Source organism: Oryctolagus cuniculus, chromosome 9, assembly GCF_051225735.1.
Source record: "Oryctolagus cuniculus isolate XC-2025 breed Fujian yellow rabbit chromosome 9, ASM5122573v1, whole genome shotgun sequence".
Taxonomy (NCBI): domain Eukaryota; kingdom Metazoa; phylum Chordata; class Mammalia; order Lagomorpha; family Leporidae; genus Oryctolagus; species Oryctolagus cuniculus.
Window position 1 is genome coordinate 136,006,051 of NC_142875.1, and position 21,769 is coordinate 136,027,819.

Here is a 21,769-nt window from a genome sequence, read left to right on the forward strand (position 1 = left end):
AGAAGCATATGAAGAAATACTCAGCCTCACCAATAAGTGTTACTTATCATCTGCTGAACTGGCAAATTATTAAAAGCACTCTTAAAGAAAATGGCAAAGTGGGCACTTTGTTAATGAGACTGCAATGCACTAAAGCTTCTTATGAAATATGTGTTTCATATATATTCATACCCCGTAGAAAATTAGACACACACCACATCTGATATGTTTAGCTAGAACAATCTTCAAAGTTCAGGGAAAACGCATACTGTGAAAAAAACTACCATGGATTTCAAAAATTTTTAGCACCAAAATAAACTTGTCATTTAATTCCATTTGTCTACTCAGTACATAAAGAAATAGCCATATAGTGGAGGACTGACAGGGTCCCTGATCACATCACTTCCTGTGTGAAGGACGCACGCCCCTGAAACACTGACCACCACGTACTCTGAATGCTGCTGTGAAGGTCAGTACACACCACATGTGAGCAGTCATTATTTTGCACTAGCATTTTAACACACATCTACACCAAGAAACCACTCATAACATGAAAAAAGTTGTTCATGTAAGTGTACAAAGAGAAGTGTGTCCATGAGTAACTTCCAACACAAACGCAAGATGCTGTTTCCAAGTGGGGGAGGGAATAATTAGACTTTTTTTTAAGTTTCTATTCTCATGTCTTACCTACACCACAACAAACCTTAGACTGCTTCGAGTAAACGAGGAAATCATAAAAGCACACAATGTTTTTAAAAAGCAAGAGTCTCTGAACTCAAGATAGAAAAAAAGTCATTTTAAAGAAAAAAAAATTTCCAAAAGAGAAAGTAATTGAAATGACACCTAACAAACTCATAAATAAATAGCATTCAGTGGACAAAAATCACTTAAAGGAAAAAAATGAGGTTCTTGGAGAAGTCAGAACCTCTGAAGGCACTGTATTTCATCTTGGCTTCAGTACCAGGGAAAATCAACAGCAAGCATGACCCTGCCTAGGGTTCATTATATTTAACAGGAATGAATACATTCGATGGAATTTTCTCTTTAAAAGAATTGTGAACTAGTGACTGAAAAAACTTGCATGATATCAAGTGTCAATTATTCAGTCATGATCACCTTAAGCCTTAAAGAAAATAGCAGAGGGCTACAGTTTCCTAAAATTTGGAAAAGTCAACATTTCCAGTAACAGTGGAAGGAAAACAACATTGTAAGCCCCTAAGAAAGCAAATAAATAAATAAATTAATTAATTAAACACACCAATCTCAAACTTTCTGTTCCTAAGTAAAAACATTGCTTAGAAAATCCTTTTAAGTATTTAGAAATATTTTTAATGCAAAATAAAAAACCCTAAGAAACAAGCAGCAGACTAATCATTCAAAGTCACAATGACTGCCAGCGCCGCGGCTCAATAGGCCAATCCTCCACCTGTGGTGCCGGCACACCGGGTTCTAGTCCCAGTTGGGGCACCAGATTCTGTCCCGGTTGCCCCTCTTCCAGGCCAGCTCTCTGCTGTGGCCAGGGAGGGCAGTGGAGGATGGCCCAAGTGCTTGGGCCCTGCACCCCATGGGAGACCAGGAGAAGCACCTGGCTCCTGCCTTCAGATTAGCATGGTGTGCCGGCCGCAGCACGCCAGCCGCAGCGGCCATTGGAGGGTGAACCAATGGTAAAGGAAGACCTTTCTCTTTGTCTCTCTCTCACTGTCCACTCTGCCTGCCAAAAATTAAAAAAAAAAAAAAGTTACAATGACTGTTTCTAGGGAGAAGAAACAACGTGGCACCCAGACGCAGGAGGAGGAAGCCAGCCCAGCAGGAGCAGCAAGCTGGCTTCCTACACCAGGAGACTCACTCCTCCGTCACCATAGCTGCGCAACAGCCATGACACACGGAGGAGAGCAGAGGGCCAGCAGCTGGGAGGCAGGCGAAGCACAAAGGTCTTGTAAGACACTAGACACAGTCACAATAGACAGAGGTGTGGAAACACCTCCGGGCCTCAGCACCCCTACTGCAGGGTGAGCACTCAGGTGGGTGCCCCGGGCCTCAGCACCCCTACTGCAGGGTGAGCACTCAGGTGGGTGCCCCGGGCCTCAGCACCCCTACTGCAGGGTGGGCACTCAGATGGGTGCCCCGGACCTCAGCACCCCTACTGCAGGGTGGGCACTCAGGTGGGTGCCCCGGGCCTCAGCACCCCTACTGCAGGGTGAGCACTCAGGTGGGTGCCCCGGGCCTCAGCACCCCTACTGCAGGGTGGGCACTCAGGCGGGTGCCCCGGGCCTCAGCACCCCTACTGCAGGGTGGGCACTCAGGTGGGTGCCCCGGGCCTCAGCACCCCTACTGCAGGGTGGGCACTCAGATGGGTGCCAGGAGTAGGCACAGGGTGGTTAGCTCATGGCACGGGCTGCACTTCCATGGGTTATGGGCATTTCTTTCCAACGCTCCACATATATTATGAATCTGGAAATCCCATTTGTTTACTGAGTCTTAACTTAATTCTACTTTTTTTTTTTTGGACAGGCAGAGTTAGAGAGAGAGATACAGAGAGAAAGGTCTTCCTTCCGTTGGTTCACACCCCAGATGGCTGCTACAGCCAGCGTGCTGCGCCGATCCGAAGCCAGGAGCCAGGTGCTTCCTCACGGTGTCCCATGAGGGTGCAGGGCCCAAGGACTTGGGCCATCCTCCACTGCCTTTCCAGGCCACAGCAGAGAGCTGGACTGGAAGAGGAGCAACCGGGACAGAATCCGGCGCCCCAACCAGGACTAGAACCCAGGGTACCGGCGCTGCAGGTAGAAGATTAGCCAAGTGAGCTGCGGCGCTGGCCACTAATTCTACTTTTTGATGAGGGCTTCACCATGCCTGCTTGATAATGACATACATAGGCGGAAACACATCAGATTACACAAGACTGGAATTTCCTAATAACAAGGTGGTATTAAAATACACATTAGGGATGAAATTTTGTTAAAGAATGTTGTTGAAATGCTTTAGGAGAACAAAATCAAAGTAAGGTTTTTGAATTATATAAACTTGGACTTTGAAATTTTAATTTATGAATCCCATTATTTTTAATGTTATTTATTGAAGGGAAATCATAAACTGAAAAGTGTAGTAGCTTTTATGTCAGTCTGTTAATTTCATCTTTAATAAACAAAGCCATCTCTTAGTTCAGAACCATTAAGTCAAGCAAATATCACCAACAAATTTAATTTTTGCTTACTAATGTCAACAGAGAGAAGTGGCTTAATTCATGGCTGGTATCACAAATATGAAGATACATGTTACTAAACCTCCCACATAAACACACACTTACCTAAGCACCATTAAGAAAATAGGAAAAGTCTTATTTATTGTATGTCAAGTGTGTTCACATAGGAGATGAAAACAACTACCCAGTAGTGCAGCACTGATTTGCAAAGTGCCGGCCACAGGGTACTGCCAAGCACAGCATTCACACAGCATGTAAATTTAGAGCATCAGTAAAGCTTGGGTGCCAGGAAAAATCCTAATAATCACCCCATGACAACCAACTTAGGCACCTGCAGCCCGAGACAGCTGCACATTCAGGAGAAAGGTGTAGGGAAGTACACGTCAACCATAGAGGTGTTGTGCAAAGCTACAAGGGGTGGCCAAGGATATGATGGAGTCTAAATGAAGTGTCTTCGGAGAAAGCACACACGAGGCGAACAGAGGTCTTTCAGAGCTGCGGGGATCTCTCGTTTATTCTTGCTGATTAAGACACTTCTGCTTTTCAACATGCCCTTTGTATTTCTCTTCTATGTTCCCACAGAAGAGGATAAATGAATCAATACATCGAAATTATTTCCAACTGTCTATTCATCCTCTCTCTGAAGACAACCATCGGAAAACCACCGTGCGGAGCGGATGCCTTTGGAACAGCTGGACAGGTGCTCTGTGTTATGGTGTGGGTGCGGCGGACGACGGCCAGGCACACGCAGACATACCAATGAGCCAGCAGTCTATTTAAGCTGTGCTCCCAGGATGTCTGCAGCTGAATTTAAGGGTCTGGCTCTCCACTGGGAACCAGCTGCAGACGGGGAGCCCAGACAAGCCTCAGCCCTGCTGCCGCAGCTCCTAGCATCCTTGCACGGAGCCGTGTTTCAGGGTAGAGGTCAGAACTGGCTGCCTGTCCCACTTCTTCCTGCCCACGGCTCACTTCACATGCCCACAGCGCAGAGCGAGCCCATTAGTCTCCCACATCCAAGCTGGCCAAGCTGTGTGATGAGGTGTCACTCAGCAGCTGGTCACCGTGCACCTGACGTGCGGCCGCTGACTGCCTGGCTGCAGCAAATGACAGCTCGGCACAGATTAGGCAGCTGCATCAACACAGTGACTGGGAGTCCTCCAGCCCTTGCTGCCTGGCCTGATGGACACTCTGTGATGCCACTGTGATCCCTCGTGACCTTTCCCCCACTTCTCCATCCACTGCCTCTTATGGAGCTCCTACCTGTGTGACATTGTGAAGGGTGGGAAGGAGCCCACGAGGGGAACGCACAACATGACACCAAAAGCAAAACAAAACAAAACAAAAAACCCTGAAAAACTAAGCACCCCCTCAGAAAGTGCTGTCAGCTGTGTAAGACATCGCACACACCCAGGTTCACCTGACCAAAGGGCTGGGCGCTGCACCCCACAGGCAGGACTGCAGGCAGCAGCACACTGGGGAATGCTCCCTAGAAGAGTAATTCTAAGACTCAGGCTCCCTGGGCCCTCTGTTAAGGGAGGACGGAGAGGTGGGAATTTAAGCTCATGGAAAGATGAGGGTATTGTTTTTAAAGCTCTATTTTGTGGCAGCTGCAGAATCCAGGGTGCAAAGGCCCACACTGTGGCCTGCTTCCAAGCTGCCAAGGTTTCTGTTGCCCACCCCACCCACATGGAATCGCTTCTCATGAGCCAGAAAGCACGTAGCTCTGGCACAGCACCGACTGAGCCAACTCCAGGACACAGATCTGGCTTTATTTGTTCTAAAGATCTAATTTATTTGCAAGGCAAAGTGATAGAGACAGAGGGAGAGATGGCAGGAGAGCGACAGATTGAGAGAGACAGAGACAGAGAAATCTTTCATACCAAGGCTGGGGCTGATCCATGAGCTTGGAATTCTACCCAGGTTTCCCATGTGGGTGGCAGGGGCTCAAGTGCATTCTAAGTGGTGGCTTCACTTGAGGTATCACAACACCAGCTTCTATCATCATAGTGGCTGCTGGGAGGGAAAGAAACCAGGGCAGGGCGTGGGGACAAACCTTTTTTCTAGACCCTGTTGTGCCCTTTAACTTATGAACCACAACATGCATCACCAATCCAAAAATACCACTTAAACTTTGAAATATTTCAGTAAGTAGTCATTACAGTCACTATCAATAATGAATGATATTTTACCGTCGTACATGCATATACATGGAACATTTAAATCACAGCCTGTGCCACTGTGTGTCAAAGTGCTGACCGGAGTGACACAAAATTTAAAATGCCCAGGAAGTTAATGGGCAAAGAAATTCACATGTATGCGGAAGGGCAGTAAGAGCTTCAGAGAGGTCTGAGTGGGGCTTGGGGTCTGCCCAGGGTATGCACAAGCGGCGGCGAAGGATGGGGCGGGCACGCAGATGGTGAGCAGGCCGGCCTCGAGACCCACCCGGCACACTCCGCTGAGCACCATCCCTGCGTGCCCCCTGCCCACACTCTCCACCATCCCTGCGTGCCCCCTGCCCACACTCTCCACCTCTCCCTCCATCCCTACTCAACCAGGCACCCGAGCAGACTGCATGGGAACCAAGGGCACAAACGGTCTAAGACCTGAGGCGGGAACAGACAAAAGGCGGAGGTGCCGCCTCACCAACACTCACAACAACGTGAGTGCATCTCCCTTTGCTGCCAGCAGACGCGACAGCCTGAGCCACAGAGCGCAAATGCACAAGCTCCTGCTGCTGTGCTCTGTACCAGGCGGGCAAGAGCGCGTGCTCAGGGGACCCAGCCACGGCCCCAAGCCCACAGAAGCAGGAAAAGGGCATCCTCTGACCCGGCCTGCAGAACTGCTCCCTCTGCAGCACCTGCACGAGGATGGACCCTGCACAGCTGGGCTGCCTCTGATCGCGGCCTCGCAAAGGGGCTGAGTCACGGGAAGAACAGCGCAGATGGGACCCAGCAGAAGGTCCACACAGCAGGCTCCACGTGGAGACACCGCTGGCACACTGCGCAGCACCACAGGGTGGGCAGAACTACCTAACTGGGTTTTGTTTTTCCTTTGCCCTGACTGGTAGGCTTCGCTTTATCTCATCTTGGCCTGTGGATAGCTAGATAAACCACTCTAATGGGTATGTGAAAGAGAGAATAAAGAAACACTCAGAAAATGATGAAACTAAGTAGATGAGTGAGAACAGCAAAGATAATCAAGAAATAAAGTTACCCTCAGCCATGCTAACAGGAACAGAAAAACCAACACAGGCCATGGCAGGCGGGTGGCTGGCAGGGGTTAGGAGGCAGCACAGGGCACTGGGGGGAAGTCCTGACCAGTGAGAGGTGGGCTTGGGGCCCAGCTGTGTCTGCAACTCACTGGGTGGCACCATGAGCAAAGCATGCAGACGAGAACCTGTCTCCCGAGCCCCTGGAGACCAGGGAAGACAGAGCATTTACCAACCACTCCATGTCCCGAAGCCTTGCTTTTCTCACCTATAGAATGGGAACCAAAGTCCTGAGCGCATTTTCTCAGAGTGTTTTCATTACTGCTGTGGACTTACAGATGAGGACTCCGAGGATGGGGGAGGGACATAACCTGCAAGTGGTCGCAAGGCCAATGAGCGGCAGAAGGCACGCTGTCCATCTCAGGTCTGCACACTTCACCACAATCGGATGCTGACGAGGAAGTGACCCAACAAGGCAAGCACTGGCACCCAGTCAGCCCTCGGTGCCTGCCGCTGCACTGGGTGCTCAGTGCCAAGTGTCTACAAACACCAATAACGTTATACAACACGGAAAGATGTACGACAGCCAACCACATATCTGTCCAGGTAAACGATAACCAATTTCTAGATGACAAAAGATAAAACAAGAAATTACAGAATTAGTACTGAACTTCAAAAGCAGAACCAGAAATCCTAAGAGCCGAGTACAAACATTTTCACATAAATATATGCATTACTGCATTGCCTATTGAAGTGAAAAAGGAAACGAATTCAACACGCACTAGTAAAAGGTCAGTCTAACTAAACACGGGGCAGGCACTCGGCCTAGGGTGTAACCCACTGTAACTAAACTCGGGGCAGGCACTCGGCCTAGGGTGTAACCCACTGTAACTAAACTCAGGGCAGGCACTCGGCCTAGGGTGTAACCCACTGTAACTAAACTCGGGGCAGGCACTCGGCCTAGGGTGTAACCCTGTATCCCACACCGGAGCACCCAGGTTTGAGTCCCAGCTTGATGCTGACATACACCCTGAGAATCAGTGCTGATAGCCGAGTGCATGGCTTCCTGCTGCCCACTGAGACACCTGGAATGGGGTTCCCAGCTCTGGGCCTGGGCTAGCACTGGCTATTGTAGGCAACTGGGGAGGGAACCATCAGTGGGAGCACTATCTCTCTGCCTCTTAAAACACACACACACATACACATATATACACCCAGATACACATACACATCTATACACAACACACAAATACATTCATGTAAGTACATGCACACATATATGCACATATCAATATACAACATACAAGTGCATTCACATATGTACGTGCACACATATACACGCATGCATATAGACACATATATACACATATGTATATATACATGCACATATATACACAACACACATATATACACATATGGGCCTGTCTGCATATAGGGCAATGACTGATTTTTATGAGTTATCCTGTTTACACCTGGCATTTTCCAAGTTTCTACAATAACAATACACTACGAGAATGATTTAAAAAGATAAAATTACTTCTAATGGTAGAAAATGAATTTAAAGCCCATATCTCCACAGGGTGGCAAAGATGACTGCTGCGGGATCTCGGGCCCTCAGCGTTACGAGCAGGGAGATCCCAAGCATGCCCACCACCCCCGTAAGCATGAGATGGAAATCACGCGGACAGCTAGGCTGTGACAGTCACGCATGCTTAGCTCACATGTTCAAGTCAGCCCAACACGCACTGACCATCAGGCCTCAAATAACAAGAGCGATGGCCCAGGGAGGTGCCAGCCAGCAGCCCTGGAGAAGCGTAGAGGCAGAGGCAGCACAGATGAGGGGCTCAGGGGGCTAATGACATGGGAGGGCCGCCCTCTGGCTTCTCCTGGAACAGGGCTAAGGAAGCCCCCATTTCCACAAGCAGGGCAGAGAGAGTTACAGTAAAAACCAGGCATACAGGGTCCAGGGGCAGTGTTCCTAGCAAAGGTCCCTGGGAGGGAACACCCCGCTGTATCACTGTGACTCCCGATGTTAACAGTCCTGCTACTGCAGGCAGCGGAACAAGGACTCTGGGCCTCCTCCCTGGGACCAGAGCAAAGCCGGCAGAGGCCCTGAGAGCCCTTGCAGAGGAGACCTCTCACTCACCCTTTCCCCTCTGCCTCCCAGGCCATGTGCCAGTTGCCAAGAGAGTGAGAGAAGACACCCCCTTCAGTACAGCCCAGGAGTCACAGGCAGCCCCCCCACTACAAGCCAGACCCCGGGAGGCAAGACCCTGAGGAGCCACAGATGGAGCCTGGGAGCCCTCAGAGGCAGAGGAAGCCCAGGGCCCGCCCTCTGGTCACAGCTTCAGTGCTGTGTTCTCCACTTCTGTTTGCTTCTGCTCTCACCTCACTATTTAGCAAGGATTTGTTAACTCCCAGGCTGCCTCATCTCTGACAAGAGAAACCAAATACAAGCTTTCTGCCCACCTGCGGACAGATCGTTACAGCACTTAACATTCACCACTCCTCAATCTTGTCCAGGACCTGTGAATCAGTACTGCTACCGGTCAGCTTACAGAGGAGGCAGGTGACACACAGAGAGGCTACCTGACTTGACCAAGGTGTAGGACAGCAGGTGTTCAAAACACAAACGTCAACAAACGCCCATGGTCAGAACCAGGGCTGCCCTTCCAGAGAGACCCTGTGAAGCCGTGTGGGGTCATGTCATAAGAACTCAAGTCCAGGCCAAGTGCCCTGAATGAGTTTCTCCTCCTCACCATCATGCACACAAGTGTGCCGGACGCTGCCTTCTACTACAAGGAGCTGCAAGACCAGAACACAGCTGTGCCCACCACAGCCTAGGAGGGGAGGAAGCCAGCAACTAAAACTGCAAGACGATCCAACTCCAAACCCAGACAAGAAGAAAAGAAGGCAGAGAGGGAGGAAGGAAACAACAACAACAAAAAAATTGAGAACGAGAGAGAGAGAGGAAGGAAGGGAGGAAGGAGGTAGGGAGGGAAGGAATTCTGTGGATAACCACTCACAAGTACAGGGACAGTTTGGGGCTGAGCTCAGTGTGCTCTGGGCCAGGGAACAGCAGCAGCCCCAAAGCTCTGAGGTTGGCTCGTGCCCGTGACTCCTTACGACACAGCACAGCCACTCCATGTGCAAGCAGCCTCGCCCCAACCACGTGTTGCCTGTTGCCTCTCCTTACTGTGTTCTTAGAACATGTTTCCCAGAATCTCAGACAACCGTGGCGGCTGCACTCACCTGTGATCCAAGTGGTGAACGGAGAGAATGACTCCTGAATTTAAGTGGCTCTGTTTCAGGGTCACCAGAATAGTGAATTCATGTTTATTTCTCAGCTTCTGAAAACACCGCTCAGCTGTAGCAGTGGATGCCTTTATGCTTCTGGGAGTATCTAAAACAGAAATAAACACATGCTAAGTATGGACTTGAACTCGGTTTCATAAAGTATCTGTTACATGTTTCTCAAAAGACCTAATCAAGGAATAACAGACAAACGCCAAGTGTCAGGCTCCGGGGTAAGTCCTGTGAATATGTGATATAGTTCACTGTGCTGCTGATCACGCAGGATAGTAAAAAAAAGCACAAAACTTACTGAACTGGTGTCTGAGCAATCAGTTTCCAAAATGCCACCTCTGAGGCACACACAGACGACGCACGCAAGCTTTCTGCGCACGCGCTCCTGTGCCCCGGCGGGGTCAGCTGTGAGCACAGGTGCGCTTTCCAGAATAAGACCAAAGCACAGCGCTGGTACCATGCGCTCCTCCTGACTCCTCACAACAGGAAGCCGGATTTAAATCCACATGCCGCCCTCCATGCTGGTGCTTTAGCCAGAAGGTTTGCTATAAATAATGTTTTAAAAGATCACTGAAATTAGTCACTCTCTGCCTTATGTGCAATGGATGCGGTTTTCAGATTAAATCGTCACAGCACATTTGTTGAAATACTAGAGACTGTATTCCTGAAAACTTGTCCCCTGCACTTCCACATGACTAGCTTGAGGCCCAGAAAGTTTGCAGGCCATCACTAGGGACAAGAAAGGGCTGAGTGCCAGGGCTAGCCTGCCACTCACCACACACGAGGTAAGAGCAACGCCGGGTGTGGGAGGGGCCCATCCTCCTCTCGCCTGTACCCACTGGCTTTAGCGCGTACAGCCTTCCTGGCCCAGAGCTTTCAGGGCCTGGAGCCCTATGTGCAGAATACTTGTGGCTCCAGTCCCCAGCCACTGGGACACCAGGAAGCACGTCTCAGTTGCACACACTCCAGGGCACTTCAGCCGGAACCCCAGAAGTCACTGCGGCGCAACGGACTGCAGGTCCATCCACACACCCTCCCTCCAGGCGCATGGAATCCTGGTCAGTGTCCACCATTGGAATGCACGACACCCTCGAGACACCCAGAAAGCAGAGGAAAGCACGGACAAGTCAATGCGATGGAAGAAGAGCTATGAACAGGCAGAGGCAAACCACACTGGGCCACAGGTGGGGGTCAGGAGGGCAGCCCAGCCCCTGCAGGAAGCTCAACAGGTTCACCTGAGGAAAAGCAAAGAATGACTGGTCACAGGTGCAGGACGGGAGAAAGCAGAGCAGGAAAGTGTGCAACATGGCTGGAAAAGGTGATCAGAGCAGCTACTGGACAAGCGTGGACCAGGCAAGGCAGGACTGCAAACCCACGGAATGCACATCTGTTAAGTTCACTGCCAAAAGCAACTCTACCTCCTGGTGAAACTCTCCCATCTGCCATTTGGATTTCCTCAGCGCCAGAATGGGTGATGTGCCATCTGCCTGATCCATCACAGGCCCCCTGTTCAGGACAGGGACCTAAGCCAGGACCAGGAAGTCACGCTCAGGCTATTTGTTCAATGTTTTCAGGGAAAGGAACATCCGCATTGCCACTCCTCAGTCACCACCCACAAGCGTGAGGATCTGCAGTCTCTGCTGTGGTTAACACAATGTTTGTCCCCAGGCTGCAGCAGTGGTGAGAGAGGCGGCTGGGGAAGGAATTCCACACAATTCCTTTGACTTCCAAGTGCTCTACCCTCATCAGTAAGCACACAAAGGACGCCTCTGTGAGAATGATTTCATCTAGGGTTGGTTTTAATCCACTCTATTCTGCAGAAATGTGAATCTTTCACAAACTGCATTACTTCATTTTCATTTGATAGCTTAATGCAAATTAAAATGTTATAAATATTCATTGTCTTCTGTTTGGGGGCAGGTGGAGCTTGAGCAGCACCCTTTGTCTTTTGGAGCAGGGTGACAGATGGGGATGCAAATGCGAGACACCAGAAAGGGGGGCATGGCCTGAAGGGGCCAGACCCACAGGGACACCCACTGAAAGCAAGGCCAGAGAGGAGGCCCACTGAGAGGAGGCCCAGACCCACGGGCTGGCCAGGGAGCCTGAGCTCACACAGCAAGAGAAACATGAGCCAGTTTCCTCTCAAGGTGGAACTCCAGAGATGAAACGCTCCAAGAAGATTCTGAAGTAGCTGCATGCTCGCTGGGACAGAAACCCTAAGTCTGCGTGGTGTTCCCCTGCTTGCCGAGCCAGGTCCGTGGGAGGGTGAAGAGCGTTCTCTATTTGCGATCCGATTTTAGATGAAACGACATTTCTGCACAGTTGGTTCTCAAGATGAAGCGAGACAGGCCTGAGCAGAACAGGCCGCACCTGTGCGTCAGCAGGGACTGCTCCAGTCCCCACCGCTGAAGATGTGGAGAGGGAGATACGGGTGAACCGGAAACAAACCACTGAAAACCAACTCATCAATCTGCATGCGGGAGAATCTCCTGCGGAACATGAGGGTTATTTGAAGAAAGAAAACTGCAAACACAAAGAACACCTGAGAAGTCTGGGAATTCAGGTGATCATCACCCTTAACCTCACACAAGCGCTCTTCAAACAGTTCATGGAAATGTGCAACAGGAAGAAACCATGCATGCACACCGAGTTAGTACAAGTTAAAGTTTGGTAAAAAAAATCCTTGAAATCCAAGCTCAGATGTGAACACTTGCAGATCCGACAGCTTGTATTACGGCAGGTGGGTCTGAGTGCTGGGGTTCAACCCTGGCCCAGCTCTGGCCCAGCTCCCTGAGATGCAGCAGGGATGGCTCTCCTGCGAGTTCCCTGCTCCCCATGTGGGAGACCTAAACCAGATCCCCACTCAGCTTTGGCCTGATCAGGCCCGACATTTCAGGCATTTGGGGAGTGAATCCGAGGATGAGAATCCTATTTCTTTCTCTCAAGTTAAAGAGAAACTGTTTAAACAATGTAATAAAAAAAGGGGACAAGACTAAGCTAAAGATGAATCTCACAGCAGGAGACTCCGCACACCAATTTACATGAAAATAATCCTTTCATGAAAAAGTAGCCAACAACAAAGACATCATACTTGATCCAGTGTACGCAATTGTGACCAAAAAATAAAAGTGGGAGACCTCCTGCTTCATGGGTGCTGAAAGTGTTTCGCCAGGATGAGCTACCGATGAGAACAGAAGTTTCAATGGAAGTTTCAGACAAATGGGATCCAGACCTTGAAGCACTCCTCTAAGAACTGCAGCAGGAGGTGAAGCACAGCTCTACCAGTAGACCTCTGAAAGTAGAACACAGGCCAAGCAATGGCCAACACCGGGGGAGGTGGTCCAAACAACAGTCATGGCAACAATTCTGGAAACACTCAAGGCGTTTGGCTGCTACTTTCTGGAGGGCCACGTAACATCTGCTTAGCAGGCAGGTGTTTAGATGTGAGTCAGACAAAGCTGTAGCTGGACAACAGCTGGGAAACCGCCATCAGAGACCTCCCCCGTGCCAGCGCTCCCGCTCATTCCTGTCAAACAGGAGCGGTTCTGTGAGAGCTGCGAGCACACCCATTTCTCCTCAGCTAATAACCTGAGAAAGGATACGCCACATGGCTCAATCCCAGGACCCTCAGGTGCGCCGGCTCCTTAAGTAACTATCTTTAAGTAGGGACTTCTTTTTTTTTTTTTTTTTTTTTTAAGAAACATCACCTTCCTGTGCGTATTTCATTGTGCAATTAGCAAAATTAGTACTCCTGACCTCTGCTTTCATCTCGGGATTACAGAATGCTCAGAGATATCTCTGAGTTCCCCAAAATACAAGTCAGAGAAACCACCACAGAAAGATTACTTTTATTCTATTTTTGGTATCATTAACATGTTATCATTAAGGTCTGTTATAAGCAGTTTCTCAACATAGATCCTTGCTAAGAACAGATGGGGGCACCTGGAACAGTGGTCCCGACACTGCCTGGAATGTGTGCACCCACACCAGATGCCTGTGTTTGAGTCCCATTTCCACTGCCAATTCTAGCTACCTGCTAACGTGCACCCTAGAGGCCAGCACTTGGGTCTCTGCCACCCACCTAGGTGACCTGGATTGAGTTTCTAGTGCCCAGTTTTAGGCCTCAGTCCTGGCTGTTGAGGGCAACTGGGGAGTGGGCAACAGGATGACAGAGAACTGTTTTCTATCTGCCTTTCAAATAAATTCTTTAAACAAGAATCAAATACAGAGAAGTAACACATGGGTTAGCTATGAGGATTCCAAAGCTCACCATTATTACGGTGCCATACAGTATTCAGAATACATTTAAACTACCAAGAGCCACACACCCTCGTGGTGATTTTCAGGGCTCCAAACATGAGCTTCTAAGCTTAAAACTTCTCAAAGATATTGGCAATCAACATATTTTTAATAGGCAATCCTGCCTTCCACTCTGCTTCTAGAGGACTATACGTGACCATTATTTTATGGACAAAAATCAACACAGACTGAAATTCCTTTCAATCAGGGCAGACAGGGGCTGGTGATGTGGCACAGCAGGTAAAGGCGCCACCTGCAGTGCTGGCATCCCTCCCATATGGGCACTGGTTGAAGTCCTGGCTGCCCTACTTCCAATTCAACTCTCTGCTGTGGCCTGGGAAAGCAGTGGAAGATGGCCCAAGTCCTTGGTTCCCTTCACCTGTGTGGGAGACCTGGAAGAAGCTCCTGGCTCCTGGCTTCAGATTGGCTCATCTCCAGCAGTTGCAGCCAACTGGGGAGTGAACCAGTGGACGGAAGACCTCTCTCTCTCTCTCTGCCTCTCCTTCTCTTTCTGTTTAACTCCAACTTTCACATAAATAAATAAGCAAATCTTTAAAAAAAAATCAGGGCAGACAAAGCATTTTGATGGCCTCTTCGGAGGACAGATGTCAGAACAGCGCCCCTGGAAGACTGTACCTGCGCTCCACAGGGAACTGTGCAGGGGTGCCCAAGGTGGCTGGGTCTCTGCAGCTGGAGAACTCCTTGAGTTTAACATTCAATTCATTTCCATGTTTTCTACTTTTAACAGGTATCAATCTTTAAAATCCCACTAAAACCACAACTACTGGCATTCTGAAACAATCATAAATAAATAATGAAGCATCTCAGAACCAAGAACATCGCGATATTCTCTGAGAGTTAGAGACTCCTAGGACGGATCAAGTCTTCATACGCAAATGCAGCAACAGTTCCTAGGAATTTAAATATCGTCTATGTATTCCCTCATGCACAAGGTTAACGGAGACAAAGGCTGACTTACTTCTAAAATAAACTGCTGAAATACAATTACGTACATGGTGGCACACACGGTTGCTTACTGGAAACAAGAGGGAGGCTGCAGCCACAGCTTCCTTTTATTCTTTTTTCATATCTTACTTTGTCTGCTTACTGAGATGTGATTCACAAGTACATCTTGTACACACACACGGTGTACAACATGATACATTAGCACACAGACACAGGAAATTACGAGAACATTCCAGATCTATACGCAGCACATTTCCAGTATTATACTGACACCATATTAACTATGAGCTGCACATCAGAGCCCCAGGACCTACTCATCCCATGGACAAACATCTCCCAATTGCCACCATCTCCCAGCCTGTGGCAACCACTATTCTCCTCCCTGCCTCCAAGAGTTCAAGATTTTAATATTCCACATACAAACAAGGTCATGCAACATTTGTGTGGTAGTGCCTGGGTCATTAGACTTAGCCTTATGTCCTCCAGATTCACTCACGTGTCACAAATGATGGAAGTTACTTCATTCTAAAATGAATAGTATTCCACCGTGTATATATATATACCATAATTTCTTTATCCACCCATCCTCTGATGGACATTTAAGAGATTTCCGTAATTTGGCTACAGTGAGCACTCAAAAATATGTGAGTGAGGGGCTGGCACTGTGGTGTAGTAGGTAGAGCCGCTGCCTACAGTGCCAGCATCCCATACGGGCGGGTTTGAGTGCCGGCTGCTCCACTTCTGATCCAGCTCAATGCTATAGCCTGGGAAAACAGTATAAGATGACCCAAGTCCTTGGGCCCCTGTACCCAGGTGGGAGGCCCAGAAGAAGCTCCTGGTTCCTGGCTTCAGATCGGCGCAGCTCCAATCGTTGTGACCAATTTGGGAGTGAACCATTGGATGGAAGCCCCTCCCCCCACCTCTCCTCTCTCTGTGTAACTCTGACTTTTAAATAAATAAATAAATCTTTTTTTTTTCTTTTTTTTACAGGCAGAGTGGACAGGGAGAGAGACAGACAGAGAGAAAGGTCTTCCTTTGCTGTGGCGCTGATCCGAAGGCAGGAGCCAGGTGCTTCCCCTGGTCTCCCATGGGGTGCAGGGCCCAAGCACTTGGGCCATCCTCCACTGCACTCCCTGGCCACAGCAGAGAGCTGGCCTGGAAGAGGGGCAACCAGGACAGAATCCAGTGCCCCGACCGGGGCTAGAACCCGGTGTGCCGGCGCTGCAAGGCGGAGGATTAGCTTATTGAGAAGCGGCGCCGGCCTTAATAAATCTTAAAAAAAAAAAAAAAAACTTATGTGTTGGCTTCATGTCATGAGTATCCAGACACATCCACTGATAAACTGAGAAATGGGAAGCATACACATTAACAAAATAAGGCAAGAACAGCATTTCCACGCTGGTCCCAGCAGCTAAATGGCTGACCTTAACCGAGTCATTTGACTCACATTTTGAAATTTTCATGGATAAAGTAGAACAAAATGTAATTAGAATTAGAAAATACTGAAAATTAAAATGCCTATATAATTTGGGGCTTATAATTAAAGTATTAAATTTTGTATATGCAGACTTAATACAAGTTATTAAGATTATTCCATTTGACTTGTATTGCTGATAATTGTTCACTTGGCATCAGAGAACACACAGCTGGTCCACTATCCTTTGTATTCTAGTTTATTCACCATCATAATGAGCTCCATAGGTTTAAATTAACTGGCACTTGGGTTTAAAATGAGATTGACACTTTTGGCTGGTGTGAAGCCCTCACACTCCCTCAGAAGGCATCAGCAAAGTTACCAACAAAATGGAGAAGGTACACAGGCAAACAGCCTTCCTTATGGCTATGTCTTCCTACAACTGCCGTCCTAATCAAGCCTAAGATCAACTGAGCAGAAACAGCAAGCCAGATGACGAAGACAGCAATGACATCATCTGTCCCAAACTTAACAGATGTAGGTCCCGCACCAGTGCCGGAAACAGCAGCCTGAACATCCTCATCCGAGCACATTTAACAATCAGTAGTTACATGTGTGGGGAGCAACTCGGACTAGACTAAGTTACTGGAATTAAGACTTATTCTATGCATCTGCTCTCCCACAATATGGCGCTGGGAGAGGAGGAAACAGCTTCTACACAGATGCCTCCAGTTCAACCAATAGACTGTGGGACCTGCTCCTGATTGGAGGAGAGCAGCGTACTCGGCGTGTGGGTAGCAGAGTTGGGATTGGTGGAAGAGGACTATAAAGGAGGAGAGAGACAACATGCACCAGGAACATCTGAAGGAACACCTGTGCAGCCCCCGAGAGAGCCGGCCGGCGGTGTGCCGCTCCCCTGCGGAAGTGGGGAAAGTGGCCAGGGGGAACCGCCCTTCCACAGAGGTGGAAGGGTCGGTAGCCAACCCGGGAAGAACCAGCAGTAAACCCGGGGAGGGCCGAGCACACAAAAGAACAGTGCAGGGTCCTGTGTCGTTCCTCCATGAAGAGGGGGAGCGACAACATGGACTTTCACTTAAACCAATCCAAAACGTGTTATCACACTGAATCCAAACTTATCCACAATTTATCAGCTCATGTCATAAACCAATGTCTTAAATACACAAGGAAAACAAATGTGCTCTCCTAACTTAAAGCTCATTTTTCTGCCTTGATGGAAGCCACTTCACCATAAATCAATGAATTGCCTGAACTTATTTTTTTAAAAAACTTGTTCTTATCCATTTTACCCTTAGAAATACATGAAAAGGCTGTGCTCCCCTGGCGTTGACTGACACCAATTTGTGGTGAATGAGGTAGTGTTTCAATTAACAAATTACTCACCTTTAACATCACAATTTATAAATTCATGAATTAGGTGACTTTTCTTTTTGAAATAACCCTGTCTACAGTTCCTAGCTGTATCTTTTTTTTTTCTTTTTTTTTCTTTCTTTTTTTTTTTTTGACAGGCAGAGTGGACAGTGAGAGAGAGAGACAGAGAGAAAGGTCTTCCTTTGCCATTGGTTCACCCTCCAATGGCCGCCGCGGCCGGCGTGCTGCAGCCAGTGCACCACGCTGATTCAATGGCAGGAGCCAGGTACTTATCCTGGTCTCCCATGGGGTGCAGGGCCCAAGCACTTGGGCCATCCTCCACTGCCCTCCCTGGCCACAGAAGAGAGCTGGCCTGGAAGAGGGGCAACCGGGACAGAATCCGGCGCCCCGACCGGGACTAGAACCTGGTGTGCCGGTGCCGCAAGGTGGAGGATTAGCCTAGTGAGCTGCGGCGCCGGCCCCAGCTGTATCTTCAACATACATACACATCTTAAAGTGTTCAACTGTTAAAGGAGGAAATCTAACTGCAAAATAGAAATCCACATAATTTCTTTAAGATTTATTTTATTTATTTGAAAGGCAGAGTTACAGAGATAAATAGTGAAGGATAGAGACACAGAGAAAGAGGTCTTCCATCCACTGGCTCACTCCCCAAATGGCCTCAATGGCTGGGGCTGGGCCAGGTCAAAGCCAGGAGCCAGGAGTTTCTTCTAGGTCTCCCACATGGGTGCAGGGGCCCAAGCATTCGGGCCATTTGCTGCTGCTTTCCCAGGCACACTAGCAAGGAGCTGGAATGAAAATGGATCAGCCGGGACTTAAAAGGATGACGACATGTGATGCCAGTGCTGCAGGAAGACTATGTCACAATGGCAGGCCTCTGATTCCTTATAAATGTAAACTGAATGACAAGCCATCCTTTTCTTTTCTTCAAGGTCTAATGAACATAGTCCCTTGGAAGAGACAAACATGTTCTTTCGAACAGTTAGTCACCTTTATACCCACACATGTGCTACAATTTGGATGTGGCTCTAGTCCACTGATTGTGTGAAGAGGAAAGAAAATGTAATACAATCAAGATGAGTTTTCTCTGATGCATCTTTAGTGTTCCATTGATACACATTAATTGATAAGAACAGGGGATGCAGCTTTGTAACATGGTTTTCCATCCAAAAAATGTGAGAGGTATGAACCATGCAAACCTCAGACTGCACAAGCAGATGCTAACAGGGTGTGAGCTGAGTAGCCACAGGGACGAAACACGGTGCCCATCAACTACACAGAGCCCAAGTGCTGGAATGCACGACTGCATCTTCCACCCAAAGTGACCTGAAACATCAATTTTGGGAGTTTGTTCTGCTTTTACCCTTCCTTAATTATAATAACCAAATTATTTCAGAATAACAAGACACAGAAGTATCAGTTATCATGATTAATCACCCTATCATAACGGAGCTGCACTCCAATGATAATGATTTCCACTGCAAGAAACAAAATAGCACTGTGAAGCACCAAGGGCAGGAGGCACACTGTAGGCCACCTCAGTCAGGCGTCAGGAGGCTTCCCGTCGGGCCCTGCCCGCTGCAGTCCACCTCAGTCAGGCGTCAGGAGGCTTCCCGTCGGGCCCTGCCCGCTGCAGTCCACCTCAGTCAGGCGTCAGGAGGCTTCCCGTCGGGCCCTGCCCGCTGCAGTCCACCTCAGTCAGGGTGTCAGGAGGCTTCCCGCCGGGCCCTGCCCGCTGCAGTCCACCTCAGTCAGGCGTCAGGAGGCTTCCCGCCGGGCCCTGCCCGCTGCAGTCCACCTCAGTCAGGCGTCAGGAGGCTTCCCGTCGGGCCCTGCCTGCTGCAGTCCACCTCAGTCAGGGCGTCAGGAGGCTTCCCGTCGGGCTCTGCCTGCTGCAGTCCACCTCTGAATCAGGGCATCAGGTTGCTTCCCGTCAGGCCCTCAAAAGCCAAGCAGAAGCACTAGATCTGTCTCCTCTCAGTCCCAACACCAGTGTTGGGGTGATGTCAGCTGAGAATGCTCAGGACACTTAACTGTCCATGCCTTCCTTCACTCTTTTGCTGTGTAAAATCAGAATTTAAAAAGAAAAAAAGAAAAACCAACTCAGCCCAAAATCTGGATGCCTACCAAGTGGTCCAGAGCTATGTCTTCACTGTTCTCCCCTCTTTGGCACAGAGGAGAAGCACTGTGACCATACTCTAGGGTCCAGCACAGTTGGGATTCCACATCATTAGTCCAACTTCCCGCCAGCACTGTGCCCTTCCTGAGCCCCACAGCTGGGCCTCTCCTGCACACTCTCGTTAGTTCTCAGTGCAGCACCTTGTTCTGTTCCTTGTCTAACTGCTCGAGATGCCAGTCACACATCGTCAGATGCACTGACTTTAATCTCCTTGAAGGCAAGAGCTTTGTACTATACTTCTCTTCTACCCCAACAGTTGCCAGCAATGAGAGCACAAGACTGAATGATTCAGCAAATTTTTGTTAAATGGACTTTTTTCCAAGGTCTGAGGATAAACAATGAGGCTCTGTTCGCTGTGTGAACAGAAGACACCTCCTGCCCCTGCTAATGCTCCATGGAAGCCAGGTCCTCGGCGTGGGTCCTGTGCAGCTCGGACAACACCTGACCACCTCAGCACACAGACTGGAGCCTATTGCAGAGCGGTAGACAGGGCCTGGGAAGCACGACCCATGCTAACAACCAGGTCCAACGAGCTCATATACTCAGCGTTCCTAGCCTGGAGTAATGAGTGGAGTTTATTTTGTTTTAAAGATTTATTTCATTTATTTGAAAGAGTTACACAGAGAGAGAGGAGGCAGAGAGAGAAGTCGGTCTTCCATCCGATGGTTCACTCTCCAATTGGCCGCAATGGCTGGAGCTGCCAATTCAAAGCCAGGAGCCAGGAGCCAGGAGCCAGGAGCTTCCTCTGGGTTTCCCATGCAGGTGCAGCAGCCCAAGGACTTGGGCCATCTTCTACTGCTTTCCCAGGCCATAGCAGGGAGCTGGATTGAAAGTGGAGCAGACAGGTCTCAAACTGGCGCCCATATGGGATACCTGTGCTTCAGGACAGGCGTTAACCACTGCGCCACAGCGCCGGCCCGATGAATGGAGTTTAAAATCGAATGTTACTTCCAGTCATACCTTTCTTCCTCTTTGGTTTATATTCCACTTCCACAAAACAGTTTTCTTTCTAGTGTTTGGAAGATAACATTGGTATCTGTATCTCAGCATCCGTCACATCCAGGAATGTCTCTGAAGTACATACACATATGTAAAATATACAATTTCCATTTCTAATTGGGACACTAGACCCAAACATCAGTAATGTACTTCCTATTTAAACATCCCGTGATTCATTCATATATTACCTCATGTTCACACCTTCCCTCTCATCTGTACAATCTCACATTCACCCACTTGGCTAGACTAATACTCTTTCTTTTGATTTCTTATTGTTAGCACTTATGTAATTCCCTCTCATTTAATGTGGTACGGACAAATACGATAGATATAATTGCAGTGTGTAAGTATGTGTGTGTGGAAGTACTCATCACACACACACAGAGACACACACACAATCTCGTCATGGCCAGTCTGCAGTTGATGAACGTAGCTGTGTTCCACCACATCACAGGCAGACCAGTGCGCAGGACCCTGGCCTGCATTTGTTGCACAGAAGCCACACTGACTGGGATGGCTGGGTCTTCTGTGGCTCTGGCCACACTGTTCCATGAATCCAGCAGGCTGCACTGGCAGTCTGGAGGCAGGTGATGAGACGGCTGAATGAGCTCACAGCCCAGAGCTGAAGGTGGGGACAGCAGCTCGCACAGTGCTCACAGGGCCAGTGGTGGATCTGGGCACCTGCAGAGCAGGGGTAGGAAGAGATGTGGCACACTCAGGAATATGCCTGTGCTTTCCACGGCAGAGCACACAGTCCAGGGAGTGGAAGAGGCTCCAGGGGGTCAGGAATGAACTGTGGCCTGTGGTCAGCCTTCTCAGAGACTTGGTATC

At 49.0% G+C, this 21,769-nt stretch overlaps 1 protein-coding gene across 12 annotated transcripts in view; it reads right to left on the reverse strand.

Annotated features, from left to right (window-relative positions):
* NELL2 (neural EGFL like 2) overlaps nt 1–21,769 on the reverse strand; it is a 391,818-nt gene that overhangs the window by 246,311 nt on the left and 123,738 nt on the right. For 11 of the 12 annotated variants that reach the window (XM_070049719.2, XM_070049717.2, XM_070049716.2 and 8 more), the window contains one exon: nt 9,639–9,789. In XM_070049719.2, the coding sequence (XP_069905820.1) occupies nt 9,639–9,789 (151 nt within the window). Of the gene's footprint in view, nt 1–9,638; nt 9,790–9,990; nt 10,050–21,769 lie in introns of those variants that run through there. The other variant, XM_089304070.1, reaches the window with a different exon arrangement.